The sequence below is a fragment of the Capricornis sumatraensis genome, chromosome 2 (assembly GCF_032405125.1).
Source record: "Capricornis sumatraensis isolate serow.1 chromosome 2, serow.2, whole genome shotgun sequence".
NCBI classification, from domain to species: Eukaryota; Metazoa; Chordata; class Mammalia; order Artiodactyla; family Bovidae; genus Capricornis; species Capricornis sumatraensis.
The window spans coordinates 93,223,784-93,244,768 of NC_091070.1; the positions used below are offsets into that span (position 1 = coordinate 93,223,784).

The following is a 20,985-nucleotide window of genomic DNA, read 5'->3' on the forward strand; positions in this document are numbered from 1 at the left end:
ATGACTAATCAATGCTGTAGTCTATGCCAGGAATCACAATCACAAATAATTCACATGAAAAATATCCTTTTAATCTTTGCTCAGAATCAGCAACCAAAAAGAGAAAGAAGACACTGAACTGCCAGGCAAGTCGGACAGCAATTCAGAACCAATTCATTGTGTTTTCAACCGGACCCAGAAGTAAACAACTAAAGCAGCAACTCCAAAGATGGACTTCCTTTTCATGAAAGTAACAGAGTATCACAGCGGAGGCTGCTCAGAGGCTTAGATGACAGAACACAGATCTAACATCTATGGACAGGCTCGGTTGGCACAGAAAATGAGATTGCTGTATTGATTAGAACGCATGTGTCTACTGTGAGTAATCAAGATAGAGACAGGAAAAGAATGTTTCCTGATAACAAAACCAATCATCAAATTAGGAATAAGGATCCCTCATGCCCAGCTTTGGTGCTAAAGCGTGGGGGGTTAGGGTAGCTTTAGTCTTCCCATCTGCAAAGCCGCAGCTTAAACCTGACTATTTTGAGAATATGCAGATGCAAACATATAATCTGAGTAAACGTTGTGTTTCTAAGAAAACATAATTTCAACTCCCCTAGCCCTTGTTTGCAATCATATTGGTGCCCTAAGCCTGTCAAACCTAAACAGAACTGCAGGCAGCAGCTAGTGGTAAAGAATCTGCCTGCCAATTCGGGAGATGCTGGTTCAATGCCTGGGTCGGGAAAATCCCCTGGAGAAGGGCATGGCAACCCACTCCGGTATTCTTGCCTGGAGAATCCCACGGACAGAGGAGCCTGGCAGGCTACAGAGTTGGACACGACTGAAGCAACTTAGCAACGCAGCATGCACGCAAAGCCCTTCAAACCTAAACAGATCTGCATATCCACAGCAGCAGACCTGCTGCCATGAGGGAGAAGGTGTATTCAGAGATCAGAATCCTCATGCTGTCTTGGAAAAAAAGTCATCTCACTATTGAGACAGCTGGAAGCATGCTGTCCCATGGCACCTAAATGATATCATGAACAAAGATGGTGATGACCGTTAGGATGATCTGTAAGAAGTGATGAAGAAAGACACGCAGACTCTTCCGGTCACTTGCTGTATATATCTAATCACCCATTTCTCCTCGGTCTCCCACTCACCTGCCATTTACCAATCCATCCATCATCCCCCCCACCATGATCTGGGCCAAGTTGCCAGAGGGACAGGCACGAAGAATACATATCCCTACCCTCAAGGAGCTCACAGAGTCAGTTCTTAAAAGTGCATGTGGCTAATTTTTCATAATTATATGTCATGACTTTGGGAGCACTTTTCCTCTGTTACTTCTTTCTCCTTTGGAATCTATAGTTCTTTTGCCAAAAGGTATACAGGGAAATAAAGTGTGTCTGAATGGTCCACTGTTGTTGGAAATTCTCATAAAAGGCATTAAGAGAGTGCTTCCCAATGGAAATACCATGTGAAGTATGTATAAAATTTTGAATTTTCTAGAAAAGATATTAAAACAAGGCTGCAGTTACTTTTAATAAATATTCATTTAACCCAATGTATCCAAATACTATCATTTTAACATGTACTCAATATAAAAATTATTAATGAGATATTTTATACTCTTTTGCATGTATTAAGGCTTTGGAATCCAGTGCTATGTATTTCATACCTTACAAGCACATCTAAATTTGGCCACATTTCTATGCTTGGTGGCTACATATGGCCTGCTGGACTGCACAGGCCTAGGAAAACACTGACTCACTGTTTATAACTTGGGTTTGCAATTATTTTTGGATTAAAGATAATTTAGTCTGTTGCCTCATCTTCCATATTGGAAACAGTCTTTCCATTCCAATTCTTTGGGTCAGAAATCTTGAACTGATCTGTTCGAAATGTTTATTTGGTGTCTGTCATGTATCAGACATCGTGTGGCGTGAAATCACAGACATTTCTCCATGAATCTGAGACAACACAGGCCTGGTGATTAGAAGCATGGAGCCAGACTGCCTGGGTATGATTTTACCATCAGCCTCTCTGTGCCTCAACTTTCTCATCTATAAAATGGGTAGCACAAATATTATCTTCCTCATAGGTCACCATGAGGCTTTAATGAATCAATATTTATAAAGTACTTAACATAGCATCTCTCAATAGAGCAACTACTATATAGGTGTTTGATAAAACATGTTTAAAAGTTGAAAATGTTTAAACAGTTCTGCATTTTTCCAATGCAGGAGGTATAACCTTACAGTTTGGAATTAGACTAAAACTCAGAAGACCTGGGAGTCTACTGAACACATGGAAGTCAATCTATCCATGCCTCAACATTCTAATTTCAAAAAGGCAGGATATTTTTGCATACTCAGTTATTTTAGAAATGTTCTGAACATAAATGAGGTTCTACATAGTTTGAAGAATTTCAGTCAGTGGTGATCATTTCTATCAAGTCAAGGTATTCTGGTTATTGTACCTTTACAACAATGGATTGATATCAGTGAATGGATGGATACTGTTTAGCTATGAAGGATGCATTTATGAGGCTCCATTTGCAGAGGGAGAAATGGCCAGTCATTCTCCTACCATACACAGACACTGAAATTTCATTTTAATTTCTGTTGCTGGTATAGTTTTCTCCTGACCTTTACGCTTAGCGGTGCCAGGGCTTCAGCGAGACACTCCCAACTCTGACATTGCCTGGCATCTGAAGCATTCTCATTCTCATAATTAACAGTGACTGGAAACAAATAATTTAATTCTGGGCAAATGAAAATGAATCAATGGTGTCAACTCCATTTCCCATCTTTCTAATTTTCTGTAACAAAAGAGGAGAGGGAAATGTCTGTTCCCTGATGTGAGACTCACTTAGGAAACCGAGAGACAGACGAATAATTGCTGATGCCCTACTCCTCCTTCCCATAAAACACCGCTGTCCCTGGCAGGAAGAGTGTGCCTTGTGCTGAATGAACATGTAAAGTCATGCAGAATTTGGCACCCGGACACATTTATGTTTCTAAGAAAATACACTCATGACTTAGTGTGGTGAACAGAGGAAAGCACATCTATCACAAACCCAGCCGTCAGGCTCCTTTATATGCAGAACAGGAATATAACACAGTCCTGCTGATGATGCCTCAGAACAAAGTAAGATAGGGCAAGAGAAAGGCTGTGGCTCTTGCAATAAAAGCAACACAAAGGCATCTTAACCTTGGATTCAGAATGCACAGTTTGCCTGTTAACAGAGTGGCTAGTTCAAAAGGGCTTCACTGCAACTTAAGTCCTGGCTGTGTCACTCCTAGTTCCATCACTGAACCCTAACCTGTGAAATGAGGGGTCTGGACTGTGACCCAGAAATTTGCTTCCTCCTCTGAAAGGCCCAGTGTGAGGAACTGGTGGACAGGCACCATACCAATGTGGAGATCCTATCAGTTGCTCTGTCCATTCCAATTACGTATTCTGGAACTGGGAAGTGACCACAGGATGGATTCAGGGACCTCCTGGACTCACTGTGAGATGGATCTGAGATCAAACTCCATTGAACACCTGACCTTTGTAAGTCCTAACTCTGAGTGGTGAACCACAGGGACATTTTGGGTCTCCTGGAATTAATGCCAGTTCAGAGCCAGTGCCTAGTAAGCTCTGAAAAGTCGATTATTTCCTTTTCTCTCATGCAGTTACCCTGGTAAAAGGCACAGGTCCTTTGGGGGAAGGCTAGGGGAAAGATGAACAGCATAAACTTCTAGCAATATACTAGGGTCTCCCCTTCATTCAAGGGGTTCTGGGTCTGTAAACTGGCTCAAGTCTGGAAATTGACTGAGGGCCATGCCTTTTTGTTTTTATGATGCAAGTTAAACTTTTGGTCATTTAATTGAGAACTCTTCCCCTAACACAGACCAAGTAAGACTTTATTAAACTTCCTGTGATTAAGCAATAAAGAGTAGACAGACCTATCCTGTCGATCTCTGCCCTCTTGGAATTTACATGCTGGTGGAGGAAAGACATAAACACATAAGAAGCAAATATTTTGGTGCATTGATCAGCGCAACCAAAAAGACCAACCAGGGGTCTGTGGTGAGAGTCACTGGGAGGGGTGGTCTGAGGTTGTGAATGCTGAGGGCCTAGGAAGAAGACCCTGTGAAGCTGAAAGGATGGTAAGAGTGATGCTCCTGGGAAATGCGTGGAACATTGCAGGGTCTGAGCACCAGAGTTCCACAACGGAAAAAAAGTGCCAACATTCTGAAATTTTCCTTCCTTGTTCACCTAGTTCTCTTCAATTTAAAACCAGATCAGCTGTGGATAAGGGAGCTGCCTAGTGCATAGAAATAACAAGATCTCCTATTTAAGGTCTCTAGGATCAAAGTCTTAATTCTTTGACTCAAGTTTTAACTAACAATGTTTAAATCAAAGGACTATGTCAAAACTTCAGCTGCTTATGTTTTCAGTGCGTAAGTGATGGACATGGAAAGGGTTTGAACATTACACACCTTTAAAACAAGAAGAGCCTTCATGCAGAAACTGGTTTTTCATTCACAGTTTTGTTGCCATTTTCTCCTCATTTATGAGTCTCCCACACTCCTTGCTGCTGCCCCACAAAGGACACTGACTAGTTCTTAGCAGACAGAGAATGGGAGTGCTTTTGAACTGGGGTGCTGGAGAAGACTCTTGAGAGTCCGTTGGACAACAAGGAGATCAAACCAGTCCATCCTAAAGGAAATCAACCCTGAACATTCACTGGAAGGACTAATGCTGAGGCTGAAGCTCCAATACTTTGGCCACCTGATGCAAAGAACCGACTCATTGGAAAACACCTGATGCCAGGAAAGATTGAAGGCAGGAGGAGAAAGGGACAACAGAGGACGAAATGGTTAGATGGCATCACTGACTCGATGGACCTGAGTTTGAGCAAGCTCTGGGAGATGGTGAAGGACAGGGAAGCCTGGTGTGCTGCAGTCCATGGGGTCGCAGAGAGTCAGACATGACTGAACAACAATGGGAGGGCTGTCTGTGTGCCTTCCCTCTCCAACCAGACAGGAAGCATCTAGGGGCCAGGTCTCATCTATAACTGTGAAAGGTCCTCCATGGTTTCAGGAGTACAGCAGGTGTGAAAGAGTTTTGTTTTTGAGTTGGAATGGAATTGGAGAACATAGAGACTCAGCTGGGAGTGTCCAGATGAACCCTCTCTGCCAAGACAACCCCTCTGTCATCAGGGCAGCTCCCCACATGTTAGGAGAAGGCAACAAGGCCCCAAACTCAGCCAAGGAAGACAGACTGATTTCTTCACTTCCCTTAACAGCTGTGTTTCTCAGGTCACCTCAGCTGCTGGATCCTACAAGGTCCTGAGTGTTTCGCTGCCTGGGCCCAGGTGAGGAAGCTCACATGGCTTCCTCGCAAGCCCCATTCCCAGCTGAGGGACTCTCCACCTGTTCTGGAGAGCAGGGGCGCTCCATTTTACTTGCCTGTTTTCTTCCAAGTCTTTGCCCATGATTAGTCTTTTCTGTTTCCCTCTTGGAATCAAAGTCAGAAAGAAGACTCTTTTCCCCTCTCTGACTGCTGTCACTCTGAGGCAAGATTCAACATGCAATCTCACTTGATCCTCATACTCAAAGGTAGGATGTAAAGCACTATTATCTCCCTTTCACAAAAGCAGCAGCAGGCTGGAGGGCCCAAGGGACTTTCCCAAGGGCTCACAGTAAGGCCGGGGCTAGGGTGGACTTGAATTTCTGGACTCCCCATTCTGTGCCCACTTTGCAAAGGCATACAGTGCACTAGTCTCTCGGAGCACAATTGATAGAGTGTAGCTGAATTAGCAATGCACAGTCTATGCTTTGCCAGGTAAATTATCTTATTTAGAGGTCTGCAGCCCTGAGCTGCTGGTTGAAAAATGATGTGTCGGCAACAAAGAAGCAAATGATGTCATGAATATACCCAAGCTGTCTCTGTCTCTGTGCTGCCCCTGAATTAGCTTCTGGACAGTCCCTTAGTCTGGAGTACGCTACAGCCACCAGAATCGCCCTTTTCTCTGCAGTCAACGGAGTTGCCCATGTCTTCATCTAGACTGGCAATGAAAATTGCCATAATCATCCAAACCTGGTCAGGTACTTTTGAGTCTATGGATACTGTTGATATTTTCTGGATAAGGTTGTGAATGGAAAGGACTAGAAAGTTCAGAACTTGGGTTGTTAGGCTTCTCCTGACAGGCTAGTGGTATTATGTATGTAAAAGAAACAGCAGGAGGAAGTTCTCCTGTGGCAAGAATGTCTTATCCCATGGACCCTGAGAAGGTCCTTTAATAAGCAGCTTTAATCGTACCTGCTCCTCCTCAGGTATCTCAGTTCACTCAGCACTGGGTTGGCTGCAGCCCCCTGAATTCATGACCCAGAAATCCTCCCCACAGACGACACATGCAGCCAGTCTCAAACAGCCTTGAGCACCAAGCGTCCCCTCTGCTAAGGAAAAGCCCTCCTTCCCCATCAATACAAAGCAAATGATTGATTCTGATCATTTTTCTCCAAGAGAAAAATAGTTTCACACTTTCCCAAACTTTCCAACCCTCCTGCTTTACTGCAGTGTCGTCACTCTAAGGAAAACTCCTGAGATTCCTGCCACTGAGTCACACATTTGCCAAGTGCCCCCTATGTGAAGAATATATCAAAGCAGGAGATGCAAGCGACATGGGTTTGATCTCTGGGTCGGGAAGATCCCCTGCAGTAGGAAATGGCAATCCACTCCAGTCTCCTTGCCTGGAAAATTCCATGGACAGAGGAGCCTGGCTGGCTACAGTCCATGGGGTCGCAAAGAGTTGGACACCACTAAGCAACTGAGCATGCACACACATCCTTTGTGTAGAATGTAGCACCAAAGAGGTTCCAGAAGATGAAAAAAAGAACATCGGAAAAATTTGTGGATCCACCAATCTCAATATGTGAAAAATCTTGTGGCAGAAAACAATATAAAAAAGTGTTTTGAATGAATTATGAAAGTGAACCATTAGTCTGCACGGGGAAACCTTTGTATTCTTAAAATAACCCACTTACATAGTATTTCTTTTTGATGCCTTATATTCCTGCCAATCTTAGCTCTGATTTTAAAGTACTACTATATGTAATTAAGAGAGATGGGCTGCAGCTTTTTGACCTTCTCTTCGGGCAAAACCGGGCTTTGCTGTGTGGTGACCAACAGCATCAACCACAACTGATCGACTTCTCAAATTCATAACCCAGCACAGATTCCTCCCCTTTCTTCATTCATTTTTCTTATAGATTCATCTTATGCTAGACTCCCTCAGAAACAACATCTCTAATGAAAACAGAGTTCTTAAGCATGAATTAGAAATTTTATATTTGCACTATTTTGTTTTTTTCCTATTCAAGCAGACTTTCTTGGACTCTCCTAATTGAGGTATTGGGTTTTCCTAAGCTGTGGATTTGCTTAAGCTAGTAATGAGTGCTTCAAGTTCTTTAACAAAAATGACTAACCATTGTCTATACTATGCCCCTGAACTTGTCAATAGCACAACTTCTGTTGATTCAACAGAAGTCAGGAACTTATAAAAAGAACCTATTGCATCTCATGAAGCAGGCTTCCTACTTAGTTAAATATGCTATTGGTGGTTTAGTTGCTAAGTCATGTTGCGACTTGTTGCGACCCCACAGACTGTAGCCTGGTGGGCTCCTCTGTGGAGGGTGTTGTCGCTTCCTTCTCCAGGGGATCTTCCTGACCCAGGGATCAAACCCCGATCTCCTGCATAGCAGGCGGTCTCCTGTAGTTACCAAAGATCAATTAAACAATATTTACTTGAGACTCTCTCATCTTGGATTTAAGAGCATAGTTGAATGGTTCAAACCTTTAATTAGTTCATAATAGACAGGACTAGAGCTATTCCTGGCTTACATTTTTAGAAGGAAAAAAACATCCACTCATAAATGTGCACTGCCACGGATACAGCATTCCTTTGAAAACAACACCCATTTCCTAGACATAAAACACTAAAAGAATCAGCCACGGGAACACAGATGCATATTCCCTTCTCTTCTGGATTTAAAGGTTGATAATTATATTTCTAAGAACCAGCATTATGGCTCCTAAGGCTGACACAAAGATAGGAAAGGAAATGCATTAAGGGATAATTTTTTGGTAATGAGAGGCTCTAGAGTGGAAAACATGTACATTATGTCTTTATGTAGAATAAACACATTACTACAAAATCCGAAAGAGAAAAACCTTACCCGAATCCAGAAAGCAAGCGACAGAAGAGAAAGAAGCCGTAACCTTGGACAAATGAAGACAGGAAGGCAAAGAATCCGTTGATAGACATGCAAATCAGAAGGGACTGCTTCCGTCCCACTTTGTCTGCCAGGCCTCCCCAGAAGAATGCCCCCACCATCATGCCGAGGTACACTATGCTGCCTGCAACACACAGAAAACAAGGAAACACGTCAGAGTGGGCAGGAACGACGCTCGGAGCAGCAAGTGAACGAGCGACAGGAGACGTTCTAGAATTCTGCATGGGAGAGACGCTCCTTTACAAAGAGATTCTCCAGGATCCATGAGTCCGATTTCAAGTTGGAAAACAAGCTCTGGGGGTTTCCGCACGCTGCCATGGGTGACGGCAAGGGCGGAAGATGAGACGGTCACGTTCTCCCCAGCCTTGTGGGGAGGGGCACCCCCAGTGGGCAGGCCTAAGGAGTCCCCATAGAGAACAATCCCGCAATTTGATTCACGGCTGTGTCACCTTTGGTCCACATGCCCAGCTTAGCACCACAGGAAGGCCAAGATGGGAGACTGAGTCAAGGCTCCCAGGTCAAAATGGATCCTCCAGCCTGCTTCAAGCCTGCGCTGCAGCAGATGACCTGGGCCACAGCCAGACTCCTAGGAAACTTCTAGAAGATTTCATGGGTTCTTTCTCTCTGGTTCTCCTGAAAACCCTGGCCCTTCTTTGAAAGGAAGGGATGTTAGGGAAGGTAAGAAAAACTTTTTCTTGGCGTCAGGAGCTTAGGCAGAAGGAAAATCGCTGTTTATGGTTTGGGGTTGTTCAACTCACCATGGTTGGCTTTGCTTTCATAAAGGAAACAAATGGAAAAATCAAGAGTTAAATAGATGCCCCTCTTGGTATCATTGAGTAAACAGCTGAATTTTCCAATTCACTTGCTTCTTCTAAAAAACCAAGCCCTCATAAACTCTGTCCAGAGTCTTTCACAGGATGATATAATATTAGGTATGGCAAATGTTATTTTTTAGAAGGTTTCCAAAAGGGTATGCAAGGTCTAGGGGAAATGGCATAATTAATAAATGAGAGTTTTGGCTTTACAAAAGCTGCCCACTACATCTTTTACTCAATTCCGCTTTTTCCCTTTGCTTCACCAAAGCACCATTCGACTAGTCCCTTCTCAAACAAGTGTTTAAGGTGTGCAACAGCACCTAGGTTACAAGCTGAGAAAACACTACCTTATTTATTGCTTTAGGTTAGTTAGGGAAATATCCTCCTTAAACATTCACAGAAATTGATTTGCTAACAGTTAATAAATTAATATGAGACCCAGAAGGAGAGCACTTGGCAAAGTCTGGTGAGCCCACATCAATGACATGCAGACGCTGCTCTGCAGATAGACGAGTCTAGACAGCTACAGGGAAGGTGAATGTTGGACCAATTATACAATAAGATGCTGGGGTGCTGAAAGGAGATGGGCGAATATCCTTTGCCTGGGCAGGGATGGCCTACTTTTCTCTGTACTATGTGGCTGACCATAAAAAGACCATCCTCCTCAATAAAGAGATTACTCATATCATGAGGCCCAATGCATGTTGAGAAGGCAATTTAAAGAATGTATCAGCACAAGGCACAGGGATCCCTAGAGCAGATTCACCCAGGAAAATGAATACGGGGCATATCTCTTACTTACAGGCTAAGAGGCCTGAATTTGCCACTCGTGCCTCTCAGAAGACTAATCAGTAAGCTAAGCTGCTTGACGGACTTCCCAGGTGGTACTCGAACGAAAGAACCTGCTTGCCAGTGCAGGAGACATAAGAGACGCAGGTTCGATCCCTGGGTTGGGAAGATCCCCTGGAGGAGGTCATGGCAACGCACTCCAGTATTCTTGCCTGGAGAATCCCATGGACAGAGGAGCCTGGCGGGCTACAGTCCATAGGGTTGCAAAGAGCTGGACATGACTAAAGTGGCTTAGCATGCATGCATGCAAGCTGCTTGATAATAATGTCTGTCTTTAGAAATGCCTACAGGTCAGAAAGTGAGCTGCATCGACCAGGAGCAGCCCATAGCTGTTGCCATCTAAAGACTTGGGACTGTTTCTTGTAGCTCTGGCCCCAGGAACAAAAAATGGCCACTGGCACTTGTGGAACCCTTACCAGTTCTAAACTTTGGTGTGAATTAACTTACATAATCCTCTCTACCCTTTGAGGTGAGTACTGTGGGAACACCATTCATTGCTGGGAAGCTGACATACAGGGACATTAATGATCTAACCACAGAGAAGTGAGTGCTGCCTACATCCCAGTCCGTCTCTTTGTACAATGTGGTGATGATTCCTTTAACCCTCCTGGCTGCCCTCCTGGGAAAACATCCCAGTTTGTCCAGGCTCTTGTGTGGAGGTACCATCTAAAATTGAACGTGGTACCTCAAAAGTCTCCGAGGTGCCTTTTCCCTGGATGCCACCCTCATAGAATTAGAGTTAAGCCTTGGGTAGTGGGAAATGACAGATGGGAGCTTGGGGGACGTGCTGCTTCGTCCCACCCGAGTATGTGACCTGGGATGCACTGCTTACTCTCAGGTACTCCAGATGGGTACATCCCCGACCCTTGGTGGGGGAGGAAGGGACTTGATGCTGCCAATAGCTGGGTGCTGCTAGAGCAAAAAGGAAAATCCAAGTTCTTGCTACGAAGAGCAGCGCAGGCATGCTAAGTCACTTCAGTCATATTCAACTCTTTGCAACCCCATGAACTGCAGCCCTCCAGGCTCCTCTGTTCCTGGCATTCTCCAGGCAAGAATACTGGAGTGGGTTGCCATTTCCTCCTCCAGAGGAATCTTCCTGATCCAGGGATGGAACCTGCATCTCTTATGACTCCAGCACTGGCAGGCAGGTTCTTTACCACTAGTGCCTCCTCGGGAGCCCAAAATGAGTAGGCTCCTGCCCCATGCTCTGAAGGAGCTGTAACCCCCTCGCTTTTCCAGTGCAGGATGGATGATGGTCCTGCTGGGCGGGTCTCCATGTCCTGTCATCCCCTTCTGGGCCATCCCTTGCAGCTGCATCTTCCCTAAACCAGATTAGAGCGTTACAGAGTGATGATTCTAGCATTTTCAGGGCTCACAATCGGATGCTACATTTCTCTCCTCAGCAGGAGTGCAAGGACATAGCCCCACCTGGGAGCTTTTTAAACTTTAGGGGTAGTAAAGGCTAAGAGCTCATTCCTGGGAAGGAGACGGCTTAGTAACTTGACAAGGGACAGGAAATCCTCATTTATTATTAGCACCCTGTACTTAAGCCCCTTGCAAATAAAATTTAAAGATAATACTTATGAGAGATTTTAATATATAAAAAAGAAAAATGGCCCATTTTTCAATTCCCCCAGATATCTATCTATCTATATATATTTTTAACTCAAATATGCCCCATGGCCAATAATTCAAACCACACAGAAAATTATAAAATGAAAATAAAAGTCTTCTTCTCCCTAATCCTTGATCCTCTTCCCAAAGGTAACCATTAGTAATTTTTTTCCAATTCTTCCAGAAAGCTTATACATATAAATATACAAAATGGATATCCTGTAGGAATTGTTTGTTAAATATAGGTTTTCTTCCCCCCTAACCCCCATGTAGCATTTATCATATCTAGTCTTTCTTAAAAATCTTTCAGATTTTTAAGCTTAAGCAAACCAGAAATAAATCTCTGTCAGGATTTTAATTACTTCTTCAAAACACATTTCATATATTTCAGAAGAGCATTTGCTATCAGCTAATAGGGGAAAAACAGACAGTTATTTCTCCATCTCTATTATTTCTATGCCTAAAATAAATACACCCAATTTCCCTAAATGAGAGGCTATTCAATACAATTTTAAAGAATTTACAGAGCGCACCCACTATGTAAGACTTTTCCAGAAGGCTAGAAATACATGGATTTATAAGTCATGATCCTTGACCTTAGGGAAGGAAAACTTGGCAAATCTTCCTCTGATGCCTACTCTAAGCCAGGAGAGAAAAGAGACAGTTTCACATCCATTATTTCACAGAACTGACCCCCGCCCCCAAGCTCACTGCCCAGGGCCAGTACAGAGAGGGGCACCCGGAGCAAGACCGTCCACAGCCTCCTGAGGACACATGGCCAGACAGAAAGTGCCCTCAGGAACTGGGCTGGAGGCCCTGAACTCCGCGTTTACTCCATCGAGATGGCTTAAGGAGCTTGTAATTCAGTGATGGAGACCCAGGCTCATTACCCAGTGATCCCTGCTGTGAGGCGTGTGTTCCGGGGGGAGGGGTGACTGGGGCAGAGGGGCGGGGGGTGGCCACTAATTCTGACTGTGGCCTCTGAAAAGGTTTTGCTGAGAATGGAACATCTGAGAGGACTCTGAAGGATAAGAAAAATTTCAACATGGTATTAAATTCCTCCAACAAGTGACAAGTTTAGAGAAAAAAAAAATAGCATCTCAATCTGACTTTGACTAAAAATATGTTTCAGATCCAAACATAACAATAATCTTTGGTGTCTACACTGGATTACTACTGGTAATTAGACCAGCTGTAGCTAGACTTCCACTGGGCACGCTACAGACAGGATGACGCCTACCCAACAGTTTATTCCAGACAAGCAGCACAACTAGGAGAGTCATGTTTCGATCATGTGATCTAATTAAAGCCAAAACCTCTGAATATTAGCAAAGGCACACACTTGAGGGGGAGAGATGTGAATAAGGGTGGAACGGCTCTGGATGGCTGCCTTGCCTTCAGGACCCCACTTGTCTTCACCGTGCTGAGACAGGGAGCCCTTGAAAACTGAGAGGCGGGATAAGCTCTCAACACAGACCAGGCTTCCCTGGCCACCGCTTCTCATGAGGCTACCGACAGAATGTAAAAGTATTTTAGTCCATTTTACAGGTGGGGGCACTGAGGCTGAGAGGCCAGCAGTTGAATTCAGGTCTTCCAGATCCTTGTTCCCCGGAGTGTGATCTCTGGATCAACAGCACTGGCACCCCGGGGTCGGGGGGAACTTGCTAGAAATGCAGACTTTCAGGCTCCACTCTGGACCTACACGCTCAGGATCTGAATCTGACTAAGGTTCCCACATGACCTGTGTGCACTTGAGAATCTGAAGGCACTTTTTAGGCTGCTGTGCTTTCCATTGAAACAGATAACCTCTCTAATACTTTTTTTAACTAAAAGTTTGTATTTCTCTAATACATATTTGAGCAGGGGAGATGCAGATGCCAGAACATTTAATTCCAAAGACACAGAACAAGCAAGATCTTCCTACATGAGCTGGAGAGGTCCTAAGGGTGAGCAGAAAGTCTGTGCCTCTCCTAGGACCTGCTTTCTTTATAGAAGCTAGAGCAGACCTGCAATGTAGAGAGAGGCCAGGCTGCAAATCTCAGATCCTTTCCTGAATCTGATGAAGACTTTCATTCAGCTGGGCTGTCAGGAGGTTGAACTTGGCCTGAGAAATAAATATAATCTGAAACTCACTCTCCTCCCATCACAGTGGGGGCTCAGGACATCCTTAGCTGGCCAGCCTCTTGGTCCAGGTTTCTCAGAAGACAGACAGAGGCTTCAAGCATCACCTCCCCATTAAGGGATTTTCTAACATCAGAGCTGATTCCACTTTATTTAATCATACCCTCATTTCCCCCAACAAATATCACATTTCCATTTCTGTCTCTTTGCTAAGCTGCTTTTGATTCTTTCTGACAGTCCCTAAGGGGCACACATCTTTTCCCCCAGTACCATTTAATCCACATTTAAATGAAACAGAACAATTTTAAGAAATGGAATAGAGTGGTTTTTCTCATAATAATTTTAGCCATTAGTTTAAAAAAATTATTTTAAGCACTTCAGTTATCTACGGCTAATGCATTACCCTATAATTCATTCCACCATTTATTTACAGATTGATTTTCAATAAAAAAATTTTGTGATAGTGTTCTGAATTCAGTGATAAATAATCTCCACAGGGCAATGCTCACACTCACCTTTTATAAGGGGATTTTCTTAGGTTAAAACAAAATTATAAGTCAAAGTAAAACAAAAATAAATCTTTAACAGTAACAATGACAGTTCTAGAGATAGTTATTAAAATGAATAATATAACATCACTCATCATATTCACAGGATTAAGGGAAAATGAGTTACTCCTTAAATTATTCTCATTATTTTTCAGATGTTACACAAGAGGAAGGTGCATTTATTGTCCCAAGGATAGGATTTTCTACTATCAGCTTGTGGTATACCCATAGTAGACACCCACTTAGCCAATTCTTACTTAACGAACACAATGGATTAACAAACCCACCCACAACACACTGAGAATTATTCCCCATCTTCCTTCTTCTTCCAATAAATGCTTTAGGTTTACTGTTTTATACCCAACCTTTATGTGAGTTCTGCTGTTATTAGTTATGAATCCAATTAAACAGCAGTCACATAAATAATGAGATATGAGTGTGAAAGGAATGGGAGCTACTCCTATGGAACTAACTTAAGAAAGACGTGGGGAAGATGGGGTGCAAAAGTAGATATTTATTTAATACACTTATTAAATAAATGTATTAAATAAACATCTTTATATTAAATAGTTGTTAAAGAAATGTATTAAATTATATTAAATAAAGTTAATTAAATAAAATTAATTAAATAAATGTGAGCAATCCAACTTAGACTGAGAAAAATCATAAAGATCAAAGATTCTGTGCTTAGATAGAGGCATATTAAAGAAGTTAAAACTGAAAATCAAAGCCACTTGATGGCTACAGAGATACAGGAAAGACAAGGGGGTACTTCATTTCAAAGATACCTACTCAAAGGGCACCTTTGCTCCTGCACCTGAAGATGGTTGAATGAGTACAAGCCCATGTGTTAAAGTATTTAAGTCCCTCTGTTGATCTGCATGTTTTCTTGCTTTACCAACTTTTCCATTAACTGACCAATTACCAGTCTGGATTTAATTAGGTAGTGGGATGTCTACCTTGCCTCAGAGGACCCCTGAAGACAGGCTTTGTGCATCAAGAAATCAGGTTTGCATAGCCATTGAAAGAGGCGACAATTACCCACTATGTGGTTTATCGCATCACTGAGGGCAACACTGAAAGAGCATCCCCTTAAGGTCAGTTCCAGAACTCACAACCTTCCTTAAGTTTATTGAAGATTCCTCTTTTATTCACTGTGTACTGGAAAAATCCCTGGAATGACAGTCAAGATCTTCAGGACTAGTTCCAGTCTCCCTAGAACTAGCTGTAAGCTGTTAGGCTAATCTTTCAGCTTCCTACATGTCAAATGGTAGGTGGCGGTCAGCCCCGTAAAGCTGAACCAGGCTCTCTTCTGTCTGGGGGAGCAGGGCACTTCTCTGACTTGCTGGTCTCTTACGCACCCTCCCCTCCCACCCACTGATGCGGGAGCTCTCAAGGCTGCTGCCCTGTGCTCCTCCTCCAGGGCCCCCAGGCTGATAGGTTACGAGCGTGGCCCACCCTTGGCCAGACCACACCATAGTCCATCAAAGGCTGACTCCAGGGACCACTGCGTCCCACTGTGGGTTTGCTCCCACTCAATTCAAAGAAGGCTGATATTTAATCTTCAACTACAGCTTGCTATTTCTGATTATTACTGGTTTTACATTCTGCTTTTGAATTAGAAATGATAACATAAAACCACAAGTTCAGGACCTATTCTATTGGATTCTTCCCCTGGATGTGCTGAGACGTGGACCCATTATTAAAGCAATGGGGGGTTGAAATGGGGGAAGCAGAAAAACTGCTTTTGTTGTTGTTTAACCAAATGCAATACTCATCTTTAACCCGCTACTATTTACCACTCTGAACTCTGGTTCAGGCAGCAAAGAGTGAAGAGCCCAGGCCCTTGAAACATAAGGACTAGATCTGAATTTTCACTCTACTATTTACTAGATATTTGATCCTGGGTAAGTTTCTTTCTTTCTTTTTCTCTATGTGTCTCAATTTTCCACTCTGTTATAATGGAATTAATAACAGTACCTCCCCACACACTGTTTTTGAGAGATTAAATGGGTTAAAGCACTAAGAACTATGTGAAACACAGCTGTTCAGTAAAAAACAACAACTAATATCACTGCAGATGGTGACTGCAGGCATGAAATTAAAAGATGCTTACTCCTTGGAAGAAAAGTTAAGAGCAACCTAGATAGCATATTCAAAAGCAGAGACATTACTTTGCCGACTAAGGTCCGTCTAGTCGAGGCTATGGTTTTTCCAGTGGTCATGTATGGATGTGAGAGTTGGACTGTGAAGAAGGCCGAGCGCCGAAGAATTGATGCGTTTGAACTGTGGTGTTGGAGAAGACTCTTGAGAGTCCCTTGGACTGCAAGAAGATCCAACCAGTCCATTCTGAAGGAGATCAGCCCTAGGATTTCTTTGGAAGGAATGATGCTGAAGCTGAAACTCCAGTATTTTAGCCACCTCATGCGAAGAGTTGACTCATTGGAAAAGACTTTGATGCTGGGAGGGATTGGGGGCAGGAGAAGAAGGGGACGGCAGAGGATGAGATGGCTGGATGGCATCACTGACTCGATGGACGCAAATCTGAGTGAACTCTGGGAGCTGGTTATGGACAGGGAGGCCTGGTGTGCTGCGATTCATGGGGTCGCAAAGAGTCAGACACGACTGAGCAACTGAACTGAACTGAATATAACACTTGGTCTGAGGAAGAGAGCAAAAAGGGGAGAATAAAATGGTGATGGCAAAGAGACAAGAGAAAAAGGGGAGGGGCTCTGGGGTGATGCAGAAAGTAAAATTACAGCTCATGTTCTGAATAGAAGCCAACTGAAACAGTTCTGGAAATGTGAGCTAATTTTTTTCAATTTCAAAGACTTATTCTTCTGCATCTTGAGATTATTTAAATAAATAATCAATAGTCTTCTCCTAAATCCAACCCCTGACTTTTCCCAATCACTACTATGTTTAGTAGCCACAGGTAAGAACCATTGACACATTCAAATGCATCTGTGGATTTTCAGAAAATCAAATAAAAGTAAAGGAAGTAATAATATCAAAGGCATATGGACAAATAAAAAACTCTTTCCAATTTGCAATAGAGAAACATTTGCAACAAAAGTCAGCTCACCTTTGCCAGAAAGAACTGTAAATATCAGATGCAGACTACAGTGCATTTCTGACTTTTACATTTGGAAAGTCTGACATTTAAGTCTGTTGGTCCAGGCAGACTGATGTAGCTGCTTGTATGGGCAGGTAATTCCATATCAAGCATTATTACCACTTATTACTTAAGTCCACCTGGGCACTAAGCAGCCTCTGAAGGCCCAAAGACACTGGCACTGAATTCAGTGAGCCGAATGCAGAAGGGGAGTCTTGACATGGACGACCAACCTACTTTCTAATATTTTTCCTCAAATGGCCAGGATAGAGCACGTCCATGGGATAGAGAAAGAAGTATTTAAATAATTTTGCATGGAAAAAATCATTTGCATATATGGCTCTGCAGAAAAAAGGACAACAGCAGCCCCCTTGGTGTTCAAAGCAATAAAGAAACAGGTCTCGGGGGTTAACCTGTGGTGCACCGTGAATATCACACATCAATTTCACACCGGTGGGATCCCTGTCAGGCTTTCCTGCGGGCTCAGTGGTAAAGAACCCGCCTGCAGGTTTGATTCCTGGCCTGGGAAGATCCCCTGGAAAAGGAAATGGCAACCCTCTCCAGTATTCTCGCCTGGACAATCCCACGGACAGAGAAGCCTGACAGGCTACAGTCCACAGGGTCGCAAAAGAGTCGGACACGACTTAGTGACAACAACAATGGGATCCCTATCTCCACAAACGTCCTCCACCCCTAGGCCTGTGCTGAGGGAGCGAGGTGGTAACTGACGAAGTCCTTTCATGGATCACTAGGCCAAGCAAGGGAGCAGAGGGTCACTGGTCCACAGCGCTTAGTTGAGCTCCTGTGAAAAGCCAGACATCCTGCAGGGTATGAGGGAAGGGGAGGGCGGAGGACAGGGCTGCAAACAGGGAAGGGACTAGGCACCCCCTTCTCGGGAGCTCAACTCACAACCTCGTGCAGTGGTTCCAGACCATGGCTGCACATCAGATTATCTGGGTGATTTAAGGGAAAGAACACTGATGCCCAGGCCACACCTGGAGATTCTGGTTCTGGGATAGAACTGAGGCAACAGTACTTTTAAAACAAACTTTCGCAACTATTCTAATATAAAGCCTGGGCTTTGAATCTTTGGTTTCCTGGGAATTGAAAAATCTGAAAAAAATTAATTACCATTAAATGAAACACATGCTATAATTAAGGTGAGTACATTCTGCTTAAGGGGGAAAAAGGAGAGACTTAATTAATTCCAGCGAATCTGGAAAACTCCCCATAGAAAGTCATGGTGGATCATGCTAAATTCTGAACAATGAATAAAAATTCTCCAAGTAAGAGAGGAGAGTTCCAGGGAAGGGAGGAAGACTGAGTTCAAAGACCTGGAGATGTATCATGGCACCACAGACAAAAGGGCCTCTAAGTGGTTCCGGCTGGATAGACTGCAGAGTTCATGTGCAAGGGTGACAGTGGTGGAAGATGGGGCCAGAAGGCAGGTTGAAGGCCATCCAAAAAGTCAGCCTTTATCCTCTGGGAAACTAAAAAACAGACTGGACATCATCCATGCCTGAAAAGATCATTTCAATAGCCCTGTGGAGTATAAACTACAGGGGTAAGGACAGAGGGGTGGGGGCGGGGAGGGCAAGGGAAGGACGAAGAAGGAAAAGTCTGGACCAGGGTGAGGCAATCAAGCCCTGAGATGCCCTGAGCACAAACTTTAAGGAAGCACTCACCCTTGAGTGCTAACTCTGCATCTGCACAACCCTGAGAGTGAGTGCTTCCTTAAATTTGTGCTCTAGACACCTTACTTTCCTTACCCTGGTCCCGGCCCTGGCAAGAAACCAGCTGTTGCAATATTACTGAGAGGTAGCCCAGGAAAGGAATGAAGGTAGCCTGATCTAGGTCTGCAGCATGGCAGACTCAGAGAAGTGGGGCAAGGCTTGAGGTACTATTAGCAGTCAGAGCCCACAGTTCTTGGAATTTGAGGGGTGAGGCAAGGAAGAGTGGGAGCTGACACTGGGGAGTTTGCCTTGGGATGAGTCACAGTAAAATGAATGAAGAAGAGGGGTCCAAGAGGGTGGGGGAAGGCCTGACACAGCTTCACATTTTAAACACATGAGGAAGAGCTTCGTATCAGTAACTCTTACTATGTTATAGCAACAAGGCAGAACAGGGCAGGCAGTACAGGTATCACCAGCAAATCCATAAAGTAATGATCAATGTAACTGATAATCAGGACATATTAATACTTCATGAATGAAGCAGGGCTTGAGTTGAGCTTCAGAAGAACACCCAGGAAGAATGTGACTCAGAGGATGGGCAGAGTTGGCGTGTCTGCTTATGCTCAGATATACAACAGTGGGGGGAAGGCCCGGAGCGGGAGAAGAGCACGAGCGGGTCAGAAGGTGAGCAGAGTACGCAGCCTGGTTACAGTGGACAGGCTGGGCATGTGGAGAAGAACAATTAAACTGGGTAAGTAAGAGAAAATCCTTAAAAAGCAAGTCAAAGCAATTTTAATTAATAACATAGACCAATGCTTCCCTGGTGGCTCAGTGGTAAAGAATCTGTCCAATATTTTTCACAGAACTGGAACAAAAAAAAAGTCTCACAATTCATATGGAAACACAAAAGGCTGTGACTAGCCAAAGCAATGTTGAAAAAGAAGAATGGAACTGGAGGATTCAACCTTCCTGATTTCAGACTATCCTACAAAGCTACAGTCATCAAGACAGTATGGTACGGGCATAAAAACAGAAATATAAACCAATGAAACAAGCTAGAAAGCCCAGAGATAAACTCATGCATCTGTGAGCACCTTATTTTTGATAAAGTAGGCAAGAATACACAATGGGGCAAAGACAGCCTCTTCAATAAGTATTGCTGGGATAACTGGACAGCTACACATGAAAGAATGAAATTAGAACACTTCCTAACACCACACACAAAGATAAACTCAAGATGGATTAAAGACATAAATGTAAGACAAGAAACTTAACTAAAACTCTTAGAGAAAAATATAGGCAGAATACGCTATAACATAAATCATAGCAAGATCTCTATGACCCACCTCCTAGAGTAATGGAAATAAAAACAAAAATAAATAAGTAGGACCTAATTAAACGTAAAAGTTTTTGCACAGCAAAGGAAACTATCAACAAGGTGAAAAGACAACCCTCATAGTGGGAGAAAAAAATAGTAAATGAAGCAACCGACAAAAGATTAATTTTCAAAATATACAAGCAGCTCATATAAGTCAATATCAGAAAAACTAACAACCCAATCAAAAAGTGGGAACAAGACCTAAACAGACATTTCTCCAAAGAAGATAGACAATGGCTAATAAACACATGAAAAGATGCTCAATATCGCTCATTATTAGAGAAATGCAAATCAAAACTACAATGAGGTATCACCTTGCAAAGGTCAGAACGGACATCATCAAAAAGTCTAAAAACAAATTCTGGAAAGGGTGTGGAGAAACGGGAATCTTCTTACACTGTTGGTGGGAATATAAATTGATACAGCCACTATGGAAGACAGTGTGGAGATTCCTTAAAAGACTAGGAATAAAATCACCATCAGTTCAGTTCAGATGCTCAGTCGTGTCCGACTCTTTGCGACCCCATGAATCGCAGCGCGCCAGGCCTCCCTGTCCATCACCATCACCCAGAGTTCACTCAGACTCACGTCCATCGAGTCGG

At 43.5% G+C, this 20,985-nt stretch overlaps 1 protein-coding gene across 2 annotated transcripts in view; it reads right to left on the reverse strand.

Moving 5' to 3' along the window:
- SV2C (synaptic vesicle glycoprotein 2C) overlaps positions 1-20,985 on the reverse strand; it is a 161,107-nt gene that overhangs the window by 98,082 nt on the left and 42,040 nt on the right. For both annotated transcript variants that reach the window (XM_068965672.1, XM_068965671.1), the window contains exon 2: positions 8,214-8,394. In XM_068965672.1, the coding sequence (XP_068821773.1) occupies positions 8,214-8,394 (181 nt within the window). The remainder of the gene's footprint in view (positions 1-8,213; positions 8,395-20,985) is intronic.